This window comes from Pteronotus mesoamericanus, unplaced genomic scaffold (genome assembly GCF_021234165.1).
Source record: "Pteronotus mesoamericanus isolate MK-2021 breed Mesoamerican mustached bat unplaced genomic scaffold, CSHL_Meso_final contig_192, whole genome shotgun sequence".
Lineage (NCBI taxonomy): Eukaryota > Metazoa > Chordata > Mammalia > Chiroptera > Mormoopidae > Pteronotus > Pteronotus mesoamericanus.
Window position 1 is genome coordinate 1900629 of NW_026555082.1, and position 13297 is coordinate 1913925.

General features: G+C 59.1%; 1 protein-coding gene across 1 annotated transcript; it reads left to right on the plus strand.

Moving 5' to 3' along the window:
• Positions 1-234: 234 nt before the first annotated feature.
• Positions 235-12087, plus strand: ZNF839 (zinc finger protein 839). Its single transcript, XM_054567673.1, has 8 exons — positions 235-543; positions 4437-5219; positions 5603-5788; positions 7790-7882; positions 8529-8678; positions 10019-10159; positions 10279-10408; positions 11103-12087. The coding sequence occupies exons 1-8, from the start codon at positions 262-264 to the stop codon at positions 11936-11938; spliced, it is 2601 nt and encodes an 866-aa protein (XP_054423648.1). The 5' UTR covers positions 235-261; the 3' UTR covers positions 11939-12087.
• Positions 12088-13297: the final 1210 nt, after the last annotated feature.

Genomic DNA, 13297 nt, shown 5'->3' on the forward strand with positions numbered 1-13297 from the left:
GAGACCCTGGACAGCTCCTGGAGGAGGTGACCTCGCGAGGCTAAGTCCACGGCAGGCGTCTCTTTATTGGCTGGTTCCGCCTTCGGCGAGGCGGAGACAGGGCGGGGCAAGGCCAGGCCCCGCCCCCCGGCTCGCGCGGGCTGCGGTCGCCTTCCGAGGTTTCTTGGCTTACCGGGCACTCGTAGCCGCTTCTTTTCCAGGTGACGCATATCGAAGCCGCCGTCCCTCAGGAGCTGCGGTTCGAGTCCCCGTGTCGCTGCCATGGCGGGCGCGGAGCCGGGAGCTGAGGGCGGCGGCGAGGGCGGCGGCGGCCGGGCTCCCTCCGCCCGGAGCGGCAGCGCCGTGCGCGTGGCCCCACTGGGCCCCGAGCAGCTGCGGCGGGTCCTGGAGCAGGTGACGAAGGCGCAGCCGCCCGCCGAGCCGCCGCCGCCCTTCGTGCTGCAGGACGCGGTGCGGCGGCTGCGGGACGCGGCCCAGCAGGCTGCCCTGCAGAGTGGCCCGGGCGCCGAGCCCCCGCGCCCGCCGCGCCTGCTGCCGCCTCAGGTGAGGCGCCGGGAGGGACGTGGGGAAACTGAGGCCGGGGGTGGGGCGCGCCTCCGCGTCACCGCGTCGGCCTAGAGCTGCCGGGCCGGAGAGGCCGAAGGCGCCCGCCGTAGAGCTCAGTGTCCACACGCGAAGCGCCCGGGGTCGGCACCCCGTCCCGCCGTCCCCGCCGTCCCCGCCCGGCGCTCGCCGCTGCCCGTACGCCCTCTCGGTCTCACGGCCCCTCTCGCGGGCTTCTGTCACCCATTCCGCACCCCGTGGGACTTACCGTGTACACGCCCTCCACGGAGAGCACAGGGCAGGTTCTGGGAGTGACCAGGCGCCGCTTTAGAGCGAGCCGTCCTTGGGCCCGACGCCGGCGACCTGGTTAGATCAAAAGGAACCAACGTAGAGGACTTTCCAAGTGGCAGGTGCTGCGACTTGGGGCAGAATTAAGTCCATTGTGGTGTTTGGCGCAGGACTTGGCAGCCCGGGCTTGTACCTCAGTGCCTGGCACATGCTTTGCGTGTGAAACGTGCAGAAGCACGCGGTACACGACAAGGCCCCGTTTCTCAGTGGCGTCATGTCCAGGGCCACGCAGCTCTTGGCTCCTGGGCAGGCGGGTCTGCAGCAGAGGCTCCCGAGTGTAGCCCCCCGAAGCCCAAGACAACTATGATTTTGCCCAAACTGCTTCCCAAAGCCGTGACTTTGGGTAACAACCTCTTGGGCCTTCGGTTTCCTCATTCGCAAGAGGGATGGCTCATTGGGTGAGTTTTCGGGCTCTTGCTCTGCCGTGGAAACCCATGCCTCCCGCAGAAGCTGGGCACAGCAAGCCCCGGGGGTCGGAGGGGGCCGGTGGCTGCTGTTTACAGAGACGCTGCCCCGCGCCTGGGACTGCGCCCGGGCTGCCCGGGGGCCCAGCAGCCCCCCAGGAGCGTGGCGTCAGCGTCTTATGGATGAGCAGCAGGCCCAGGGAGGCGGAGCAGCTCCCCCCCCCCCCCCCGGCCCCCAGGTCCCCCAGATGTGGCTGCTCTCCAGGGCCTGTCGAGCGGGCCCACAGCCTTTTGGGTTTGGTGTGGCAACTTAGGAAAAAGTCCAAAAATGACATTTTCCATCCGATGAAAGCGAACTTAGCTGGAGTGAGGCGGCCCAATGGTATTCTGTAGCTAATCTCATTGGGATGCCCTAAGTCCTGCCCGAGTCCGCAGTGAAGCACTCGTAGGGCCCGTTCAGCTAGCACGGGCTGAGCCCCAGCTGGGCCGCGGAGGCCACCAAGGCGCGCCAGGTGTGTACCTTGCCCCTGAGGAGGGTGCACGGTAAGTGGGACTTACTGTGTACACGCCCTCCACGGAGGGCACAGGGCAGGTTCTGGGAGTGACCAGGCACTCTAACGGGGCAGGTGAAACAGGCCTCAGGTAACTTCTGATCCCAGTCAGAAAGCCAGAAACACGGTTAGCAAAAGGGAGAGGTTCTTTCTGGTGGGGGCATCAGAAGCGCCTTGATGGAAGAGGTGGCCACCGCACTGGGTTTGGAGGGTGGGTGCCCTGTGAACGTGCAGAGGCAGAGAGGCGTGGGTGGGGGCCGGGGGTGCACTTGGGGAACGTGGCTCCAGGTGGGGGTGGTGTGGATCGGAAGACACAGGCCTGGAGGACGCGCTCTCCCGGGGGTCAGGTTTTGGTTCCTGTGCCTCCCCACCCCTCCTGTGCCTGTCCCCCAGAAACACTGCTGTTTCCCTCTAACGTGCAGGGCCCTGTTGTTTTTCCTTACACCTAGAATACCTTTCTTACCTGAGGCAAAAACTCTACTCAGCCTCCCGGCCTCTGCAGGGAGCTGTCTCTCCGGGAAGCCTACCCCTTGGGGGTGGCCCCTGCCTCCTGCCTCTGTTGTGCGTGGTGGCCTTTCCCAGCCGCGCTCCTTAGGGCACCTAGTCTGCCCTTGGAATCAGCCGCGGAGCTTTTGGAAGGACAGGTGTTGAGATGGGAGATCTGGTTGAGCAAGTCTGCAGGCAACTGAGGCAGGGCCCCGCCCCACGAAGGGTGAGGCAGGACTTCACTTGTTTGTGGGTCGGCCCCGAGACACTCAGAGAATGTCCACTGAATGAAGCGAACATACAGCAAAATACCACGTAAAACGCCCATGTGGTAGACTAGTGTCTGTAGTGAATTAGCAGTTGAGGCTGTTTTTGCCACTGTGCAAAAACGATAGGGTTATTGGCTTGGTGCATGCACACGGGTGTGTGCATGTGTGTGTGTGCACACGGGTGTGCCCCTGGGTTTAATGGCCTTATCAGGTAATATCCTAAGAGCTTAGAGAAATATTTTAAGTAACTGATAGTAAAATGAAACAAATGTGATTCTTAAAATGTAATGTAAATCTAATCATTTTTGTTGACCTCCATTTAGTAAAAGTTGGAGTCTAAAGAGGGCCTGTTGGTGGCCCCCAATCAGTGGTTCTCTTCTGGGGACATTGACAATGTCTGGAGACATGTCTGGCTGTCACAATGTAGGTAGTGCTGCTGGCGTCTCGTGGACAGAGGCAGGGTGCTTCTCAACATCCGGCTACGCACAGGACAGCCCCAGAACAGCACTGCTGGTCCCACGTGCCCGCTGTGCTGGGGTCGGCAAAGCCTGCCCAGGTTGATGAGGTTTGTCCCTCTCCTCTCCCTGGAGAAGGGTGCTCGTGGTCCCTGCTCTGAGAGGGCAGGGACGTCGCTGTGCCGCATGGGCCTGCAGCCCGGGACAGCTGTATCCCCGGCACTCACACCGTTCCCCTGGGCACAGAGCCACCGCCCGGTAACCACTTGTGGGTCGCTGTGGGTCACTGTGGACCGCAGCCCTCCCCTTCCCCTTGCCTGTTGCAGGCCGTGCCTGCCCGGAGTCTCCGAGACAGGTGTCTTTGTGCCCTTGCCCGGGTTTCTTACGGGATTCAGGAAGCAGACTTGGTGGGCCCAAAGCACTTGCATTTAGAATTTTGTTAGGTGTTTAAATGAAAAAAAAAAAAAGTTGTTGAAGATATTATGGCCCCACTCCTCCGTTTGTGCCCTGGAGAAAGAGGACACACATACATACAAGTACACACGCATGCATAAGGGTTCACAGCAGACCATAGACTACAGGTTGGAGACCACCGGCCCATCAGCGGGAGAGTGCTGTTGTCACACAGCAGGGAAAAGGGACCCCCAAGAGCTACACGTCTCAACACGATGCATTTCACAAGCAGCAGAGCAAGTTAAGCCCCACCAAGTTGCAGGGGATGATACGCACTCATGTAAAGTTTAAAAACTGTCAAAACCGAAGTACATATTTCTCTGGATGTCTGCATACCTAATATAAAAATGCATGAGGACGGTTAACAACACATTCGTGTAGGGGAGAAGAGGGCGTGCAGCCCGGGAGAACGGGGCAGGCCGGGGGCGCGGCAGCGCCGCCAGCTCGAGGGAGGCGGCAGGGCCTGTCCTTTACCGCTTTTTCGGTTTCCAAAACTTCATTAAAAACTTTTAAAAATGAGCCCACATACTGAACTGAGTCCACTTGAGGGTGGAGAACTCCAAGTAAATACACATGTAAAACTATAAGGGAAGATATTTCTTAATAGGTCATGAAATCCATTCAGTGGATTATGACTAGTACAATGGGTATAATCGTAGGCATTTATGTAGGAGTGGTGCGTAGTTTCATAAACTCTTAATATTATTTATATATGCAAATGTTTCTGCATGAACCTATGGATGTGAAGTAAAATATATCCCTGTGGTCTGGTCAGAAAGGTTAAGAAACATTGCTATAAACAGTACAGATACATAGACTTTTATATAAGATGCATTTCATAATTGAGAAAAACTTTCAATAGTGGATTTAAGGTGAGAGAAGAATTGTGGAAATGTTGATTAACTAAACACTTTTTCTCTCTTTAAGCAACTGGAAGCCATCTGTGTCAAGGTAACATCTGGAGAAACGAAAGGTCAAGAAAGGCTGCTGCCCCAGCTGGCCGCCATCCAGCCCAGGACAGCCAGGCTGAGCCAGCTGCCGCGGCGGCACTGCAGCGTGTTGGCGCTCAGCGTCGCCGGCCCGCAGCTGCCTGGGGCACAGCCCCTCCTGGGCACGCAGCCACGGCCGCCTGTTCAGGTGTTTGTGCAGCGGCCACTGCCCACCCTCCGGCCAGTCCCTGCGAAGGGAGCTGTGGCCCCCGAGGCTCCAGATGGACCAGGCGCCACGCTGGCCCCGCGGTCAGCTTCTGACCCGCCGGCGATAACACCTGCTTCATCCAGTTCAGCAAATCTGTTGATTTCCAACTTGCATACAAAACACACTGAGAAACTGAAGAAGTCTTTAAAGGTGAAGACACGTTCCGGGCGGATATCTCGACCTCCCAAGTATAAAGCGAAAGATTACAGATTCATAAAAACGGAGGACCTGGCCGACGGCCACCTGTCGGACTCGGACGACTACGCAGAGCTGAGCGCGGAGGACGAGGAGGAGCGGCGGCGGGAGGGGCAGGCACGCATCGAGGTGCCCGGCTGCGCCCTGCGGCCCCGGGCCTTCGCGTGCCAGGCCTGCGACAAGTCCTACATAGGCAGGGGGGGGCTGGCGCGGCACTTCAAGCTGAACCCAGGCCACGGCCCGCCGCAGCCCGAGGCGCTGCTGCCCAGGGAAGCCGCTGGGAAAGCCGGCCTGGCGTCTGCGCGGGGCGGCCTGCAGGTAACGTTTCTATCTGGTCACGGTGTCCCTGTCGCTGCCCGTCATCCTTAAATTAACCTTTACGGTGTTCGAGGGGGGTCAGGCAGAGGCTCGAGCAGAGAAGCCAAGTCGCCGTGTTGGGGAATCTGAGACCCCACCTGCCAGCCCCGCTGCCCGGTAAGTGAGGTGCGTCTTCTGTCTGGAGCAGCGGGTTCAGAGAGCGCGCTCGCCACTCCTCCGGTCTGGTCAGTGAGACCCCTCGCTGCGCACTCACAGGGGACGGGACCGCGGGCCTCGGGAAAGGTGGGGGCTGGGGACAGCGTCCCACAGGGTTGCTGCCTTGGGCATCAGCAGTGACACGCTGAGCATGTGCCCCCCGTTTTTCCCCCTCCAACACCATCTAGGATGGCCCGTCTGTAGAAGCGGAAGAGGCGGTGGGGTCTGAAGCAGCAGATGGAAGTTACTCAGCCCTTCTGGGAACGGGGAGACACACAGGCCCTGCAAGGGGCTGTGCTGCGGCCCCCGCGGAGCCCCGCGCGGCCACCCCGCAGCCGAGCAGCGCGGCCAGGAGCAGAGCCGGCCTCCAGGAGGTAGGCCACTCTTCGACTCTGTCTTGAAACCTGCTTGGCGCGGTGGGTGGCAATTCCCTCTTAGGCTTCTGCATTTGGAAGTAAAGGCCCAGGTAGCTCTGCAGTTCCCGTGGGATGTGACTGGGTGAAGTATGCAGTGACGTCGAGCGTCGTGCTACCTGAAATGGTTCAGTGCTTCAGATGACCAGAGTGCCTTGCCTATGGCAACAGCTGCTTGCCTTGATAGGTTTTGGGAAAATTTTACCCTGTGTTTTCATGGAAGCTATCTAGAAAACAACAGAAATGGGTTTTGGTTTTTGTTTTTCCCCCTTTTCTTTCCTCTTCTTTTGTAAAAAGTTTCCAGGTAGAAAAGCATGTTTCAGGAGCTGAGCCCTGGAATCCCCATTGCGGCGCCTTGGAAGTGGGTGTGCTGGGCTTGGTTGGATAGGCTTGGGAAAGGGGGACGCTAAACTCACTCAAGTCGCCTTCGGCCAGGATGTATTTATTTGCCGGGTAATAGCTGGTTAGAATCTCACACAAGAGAAGTGAAAGATAGCAAGAGAGCACAAGGTCAGTTAGAGGCAACTGGCCCGAGGAAGGCGCCGTGGGTTTCCTGAAAAGCTCCGTGAGGTTCTTGTGGGAAATGGAAGCCCAGGTGAGGTAGCTTTTGTGGGGGCGGGGGGACTTGTTCATGAACCTGGGATGACCAGTTTTTAGGTGCGGGAGGCAAGGTGGTCTTGGACTCGCGTTAGCATCGAGCTGCCACCGCCTGTGGGCGTGGCCTGGCGTGGCCTGGCTCCCCCGCACCTGCACCGCTAGCCTTGTGCTGAGCTCCAGGTGCCCCTCGTTTCATTGGTTCCATGACAGTTACTACCTTGACCTAATGGATGAGGAATCTGAAACTCAAAGAGGCTAATAGCTTGCCCACAGTCACCCTGCAGGTGGCGGATGCAGAATCTGGATCCCCAGGGTGTGTGGTGCCCACACCTGACAGGGCATCTGGGAGCAGGGGGGCCCGTCTGCTTGGTACAGCGGCGACTCTCACGTGGTGATCCCACGTGCCGGCTCCCGGTGCCGCGCCCGGCGCACGGAGGGCCGAGGACCGCTCCGGCGGGACCACTCGGCTCAGAGTGGGGAGTCCCTCAGAAATGGGGTGCACACTGGCTGTCCGTCACATTTCAGGCCCTGTCCTGAGTGTGGAGGGGACCGGTGCACAAGATGGACTCGGCCCCCACTCTGGGGGACAGACAACAACCACACCAGTCAGTGACAACTGCCAGGCAGGCCTGAGTGGGAAGCCCAGGGCGGAGGAGGTGCCCTCTCTGCGGTGGGCCAGGTGTGGCGAGGTGACACCCGCATTCCGGCCTCCCGCACTGGGCAGGGCTGGCCGCCAGCGGGCCTTCCGTCTCAAAGGGCTTTTGCAGGCCACTCTGTTTGCGGACCACGCGCCTTGCTCAGGGCCCTTGCAGCCCCCGCAGCCCCTCCCAGGCCGCTCCCGCCCCCACCCTCCCCGAGCCGCGTGTCCTTCCGTGCCTCGCGAGACTTTCCGCCCCTAAGCCCTGAGCACTGCGCCCTTCTGCATCTCTCCCGATACCCACCCAGCCGTGCCGTCACCTGTCACCTGGGTCCTCATCCTCTCCCACCTGCGTTCAGTGCAGGTGTCCTGACAACGGCCGTCTCGGAACTTCTTTGCATCTTTGTCTCTGGCGCTGGCTGGGAGCCCTGGAGAGGTGGGCAGGCGTGTCCTCGGCCCTGTGTCCTTGTCCAGAACCTGGTCTCCACGTGTGCTCAGGGCTGTCACGGGGGCGTCACACTCTGAGTCCAGAGTTGGTCCCAGGAATGCGCTAGTAACGGGCGAACAAGGGAGATGTTGATACAGCACAACGTTTATAGGTTAGAGTTGCTTCATCACTGAGATTTTGGGGGAACTTCCTCTCTTTTATGTTCTTTATTGCACCAACTTGTTGGCTACTGGGAGATGCTTGTGGGCTCTCAAAGATGTCAAACACTTTCTTCTGGTAGTTTCTCCACCAGTGTGACCGGCAGGATCTGGTGGAATTGGCTCTGCCCGAGCTGGCTCAGGCGGTGACCGTGTACGAATTTCTTCTGATGAAGGTGGGTCTTCTTCGTGTTTCTGAACGATCTAGGGGATGCTTAGACGTTATGTAGAATGAGCGAGTCCTTCTGGAGTCGTTAGCCTCCGGGACAGAGCTGACGTGAGGCTGCTGGGCCCGCTGGATGCCTGGGTGGGGCTGCTGCCTACTCGGCCGGGTCTCAGGCAGGCCCCTCCTGGGCCCCCTCGACTGCTTTGACTTTGTGTGAGAGGCACCCAAGGGGAGCAGCGAACCTTGGCCTGCACCCTCGCTGCCCGCCCCCTCCCTGCCGGCCTCCGCTGCCTGGTGAGCCCACTCTGAGGCGGCCTAGCTGCCCGCACCTACACTTCCCACTTCCAGGACACGCCAGCTCCGCAGCCCTGGCGGAGAGGAGGCCTGGCCCTCCTTCCGGCCCTCCTCCCCGCCCTCCGCTCCTCCCCTCGCCGGGCCTGTGAACACACCTGTCCTCGGGCCTTCCTGCCGCGCCCCCGCGCCCATTCTGCTGGGACACAGCAGGCTCTCACTGGGGTGCGAAGGACACGCCCGCATTGCCGGGCCTAAACTGAGGCCTGAGGAGCCTGTATCCTTCTCTCCTTTAAATTTCTTTCTGTGTTTCCCATATCGTTGCCTCGGGTTTAAACATTGTTGTCATCTTTATCTTCACTAAGGTTGAAAAAGATCATCTGGCAAGGCCTTTTTTCCCAGCTGTGTACAAGGAATTTGAGGAGTTGCATAAAATGGTTAAGAAAATGTATCAAGAGTACCTTCATAGCTCTGGCCCATGTTCCCAGGAGCCCCTGGAAATAAACAATAATGAGGTAATGGTCTCACGGGGGAGTTTTCCTCATAGAGGTCAAGGAAGGAAGGGTGTCCCTTGAAAAGAAGAATGTATTTCTGCAGTGACATCTTCATTGTCAGCTGCTTTTTAGCTCTTTTCCCATTGAGTGCAGGATTTTCTCTTCATATAAAGGTGGTAAATGGTTTTGTTTTTTTTTTTTTAAGAACACTCAGAAATGCAGATTAGCTAAAAGGAAACTGACACCAGCCCTGGCTGGGTAGCCCGGTTGGTTAGAGCGTTGTCCAGATGCGCTGAGGTTGCAGGTTCAATTCCCCTCTCAGGGCACATACAAGAAGCGACCAAGGAATTATCAGATCGATGCTTTTGCCTGTCCCTCTTTCCCCCCGCCCTCCAAAAGTCAATAAATAAGAAAACTGACAGCACGGTAGTCCTCCCTGATGATCAGCGTTAATGCCGTGGTTATTAGGGTGTTCTTCATCGTGTAGGTTTTTGGGGATGGGTTACAGAGAGACCAGCAGTTACTGTTTGTGTTTGAAAATTTCTCATTTCAATGTCGTTGCCTCTGTCTATATTGGGTTCTTGACAGAAACATGTTTTTAAGAAGGCATGTTTGACTTAGCGAGGAGCAGATCCTTGGGCACGCATAGCAGGCACCACGTGGTCAGGTCACTCGGGCTCTCATGGGCCTGCACGGGGACCCAAGGCCCCACCCCCACTGTCCGTGCCGGTGAACCTTCCATGGGCTCTGACAGTCCCCGCATGGCGACACCGTCGGCTTGGTGGGGGCTGAGCTTGCCCGCACCCCCCCGCCGCCGCCAGGCCTGTCCAGCTCGGACCGCCCCGCCCCTCCACCTGCCGCTCCTGCTCGTGCGCCCTCCCCGTGAGGCCTGCGCGGGCAGGCTGGCGGCTGTCAGTCACGGCCTTCGCACCCGCTGCCGCCCGCACGGCATCTGTTGTGGTCCTCACCCAACCCCGTCCCAGCAGCTGTGGTCTCAGATGGGCGGCTGCCAGGGCCACCCAGGCCGTGAGCAGGGAAGCGGGGCTCCCAGCCTCCCAAACCCACGTCCTCCCCGCCAGCCGGGAGGGGAGATACCGTTCCGGGATAGGCAGACCCACATTATTAAGCTTGTGGGGACACTAAAGAGAGTGTTTCACATTTTTTAAAACATCATTTGAGTGTGTCTTAAACTGCGAACACAGGCCGTCTGGCTCTGACTACAACCCATCTTGCCACCAGCTCTTCCATCGAGCTTTGTGCGGACCTTTGTTTTTCTCAGTGTTCGGGTGGCGCCTCGCTGCACAGGGGGACTTGGCAGGTACGCACGCAGGCCTGGCGTCCTCACACGTCGTTCTCCTCAGGTTGCCGCGTCCCTGGGAATCACTGAAGAATTCCCGTGGAAGAAGGAGACACGCACAGACGGCGTGCCGCACGCGTGCAGCTGCCGCGAGGAGGGCAGTGCAGAGCCCGAGGCAGCCGGCCCCCGGAAGCGGGAGAGCGAGGTGGGCGTGGTGCGCAGAGGTGCCCGCTCACCTCGGGGGATGCGTTGGACTCCAGGAGGAAGGGGTGCCGGTCCACCTGCTTCCTCCTCGTCTTAGCTGTTCAGGTCTTCTCTTCCTAGACCGCAGAGGCGGGGCCGGCCTCAGCGAAAAGGAGCAGGAGGGCAGCTCTGCCCAAGGAGCCCACTGAGTCTTCTGCCGACAGCGGAGGCCAGCGGAAGCCGGCTGGGGGTGCCCCGGCGGCCAGCGAGGGTAAAGCGCTTGTCATGGTCGCACCCGTGGCTCAGAGGCCTGCTTTTCAGGGTTGGTGCCCCTGTGGCCACATCCAGGAGAGCCCTCTGGTTTCTCAAGAGCTTCATCCCAGCTTCCCCACATTCTAGACCTCCCGCCTGGTCGAGGGCGGTGTGCCCGAGGGGCCCAAGAAGTTGGGCGGCACCAAGAGCAGGGCCGGGCCCTGGGATACGCTGAGCCTGTGGTCGGTCGGCTTTTGTGAGACTCAGTTCTAAGTGCCAGCAGAGATTTAACATTTGAAAACAAGGCATATGCTGGCTTTCACTCCTGCTCTAGCCAGAACCTATCAATTAGACTCTTTGAACAGATGGCGTACGGAGAATAAGGGTAAACTTTCTGAGAGCCCATCAGGGCCACCTCCCAGGAACGAAGGTCTCTGGTTGGAAGAGGCAGGCTCCATTTTCCGACTTATTACTTAACTCTGTGGTGGGTAGGGTGGTGGGTTCATTCGCGAGAACCAAGAGCACTCTGGCTCCCAGCTCCCCTTGCCTCGGGGGTCTGGGTTTCCTCTTGCAGCTTCATCTGCAACGGGAAGCCCCCAGTCTAAGCAGCGAGCAGAGTTTATCGACCAGCTTGTTTTGGATAGTGAGTGCCATGAACAGGCCATAACAGCACACATAGGATTGATTGATTACCTGTTTCCCGCACTATTTAGGTATTGCTCAAGTGAGCGGGCACGCCTGTCACCGTCCTGAAGACGGCCACGCAACGTTGGCTTCTGATCAGGACCCAGGCGCCCCCCAGGTGGGCCGGCAGCTGGAAGCGCCTGCGGTCTCCACAGCCAGGAGTGCATCTGCAGATTCCATGCCCTCGCATCAGGACATCGCTGGGCCCGGTCTTCACGCTCAGCCAGGGCAGCCCAGGATGCCGGCCCTGGAGCCGACGGCAGCGTTTCCCACAGAGAGTGCTCGGGGATGCCCTTCAGGCCTAGAGGCTGGGCGCAGCCCAGGGGACCAGGGGCTCTGCAGCAGCGTGATGTCCGAGGGAGGGGTGGCATCCCTGCTGCCTGGTGGGTCTGGACACACCGAGGCAGGAAAGCTCGGGCAGGTGCCAGGCTCCCCCGTGCGTGACCAGCATTCCAGCCCCAGGGAGGCCCTGTGTGCGGGAACTGTAGCCCCTCCGCCCGAGGGAGTCTTGTCTGTGCGTGTTGTGCCGATGCACTGTGCTTACGGCACCGCACCTCAGCCGTCTACTGAAGGGGGTCTTGGAAGCCACGTGGGGGACTTGGACCAGGTTTCCCACAGGACAGGGACACACGCCCACCAGAGGGAACTGGAGAGCATCGTTGCTGTGGGCGAAGCCGTGGTTTTTGAAATCACCAACGGGTGCCATGAGCTGCTGTCTCAGGGACAGGAGCAGATATTTATTCAGACTTCCGACGGGCTTCTCTTGCCCCACGCAGGCTCTGTCGTGTCCGGGGAGGACATTGTCATACTGACCGAAGCGGAGGGGCCTGTCCTGCAGACGGGCCCCGCGGCGGGGCTCCTCTAGCAGCCGGGGAGGCAGAGCCCTCCCAGTGAGATGGAGTCAGGGCCCCAGCCCTAGATGTGTGTGTATTTGTCCAAAGCGGGTCTGTTTCAAGTGATGTATATTTTTCTAATGTGAATACTGACACAAACAAGCATTTTATTTATGAAGAAGGATGCCTTTCTACACTCCACTCCCCCCCCCCCGCCGCCCACCATCTGCCTTCTTTTCCGTTGTGGCCGTGGCCGTGGGTCACCGGATGAGGGGTCCCTCCCGCGTGTCTGGCTCTCGGAAGCTGCGGGCGCAGCTGCCGCCTGCACCGCCCACCGTGACTCGACTGTCCCCTCGCTCCTCGGTGGGTGCTGCTTTTCCGCCAGACCTGGGCCGGACTGGAAGCTGCTTCTGGGTTCAGTAAAAAAATAAATAAATACACCAGCCATTCTCGGCAGCATTTTATGAAGAAGTAGGAAGGAAAGATGTCTGCCTGTGCTTTGTGAATGAGGAAAGTGAGGCATAAAGCGCAGAGCTCCAGTCCTTGATGACCTGTCGGGCAGCTGACACAAGAAGCCAGATCAAGTCTGACTGAGGTCCGGGCTGAGCCTGGTAAATACGAGTTTATTCTATCTATAGGGCATTGTCTATGGAACAGCCCAACACATCTTACTTCCGCCATTGTGTACGTCCTGTATAAACGGGCAGTGAATTTAACGGGAGTGAAACACTTGCCGCACTGTGCGTGGCTGGAAGCGCAGGAGGCTGTGACAGCGGCAGCCACAGGTGAACTCGGCCTGTGCCCGCAGGCCTGCTGGCGGCTGCGAGGGCGCGTGCCGTCTGTGCCCGGGCAGAATTTGCAGGACCCCAATACCGAGGCGGATTGCAGCATGGCAGCGTTGTCACCACACCGCCTGGACAGATGTGACGTCACACCGGAACTGCGGGAATGTCCCTTTCTCATCAGGGACTTTCTCTTGTATACACAGTGCTTATAATTCGAGGTACTGAGAATAGGAGCAGGAGCTGAGGCCTCAGACAGAGCCTGGACACACACCGCCCGAGTGGCTGTGCAGAGCGGCCACCGCAGGCCTTCGGGTGGTCCTGTGTTGAGCCCTCAGCACGGCACCAGTCCTGGTTCAGCAGCTGTGCCACGTCCACCCCGTCCACCAGCCATGGGGTGGGGACAGCCGCATGGGAAGCGGAGTGCTGTGGGAGTCCGTCTTCAATGCCCTCTGAGGTCCGTGTGTTTTTTTAATTTGTTGATTTTAGAGAAAGATCAATTCGTTGTCCCACCAATGCATTCATTGATTCTTGTATGTGCCCTGGCCAGGGATCAAACCCGCAACCTTGGTGTAGAGGGACAACGTTCCAACCAGCTGAGCTACCTGG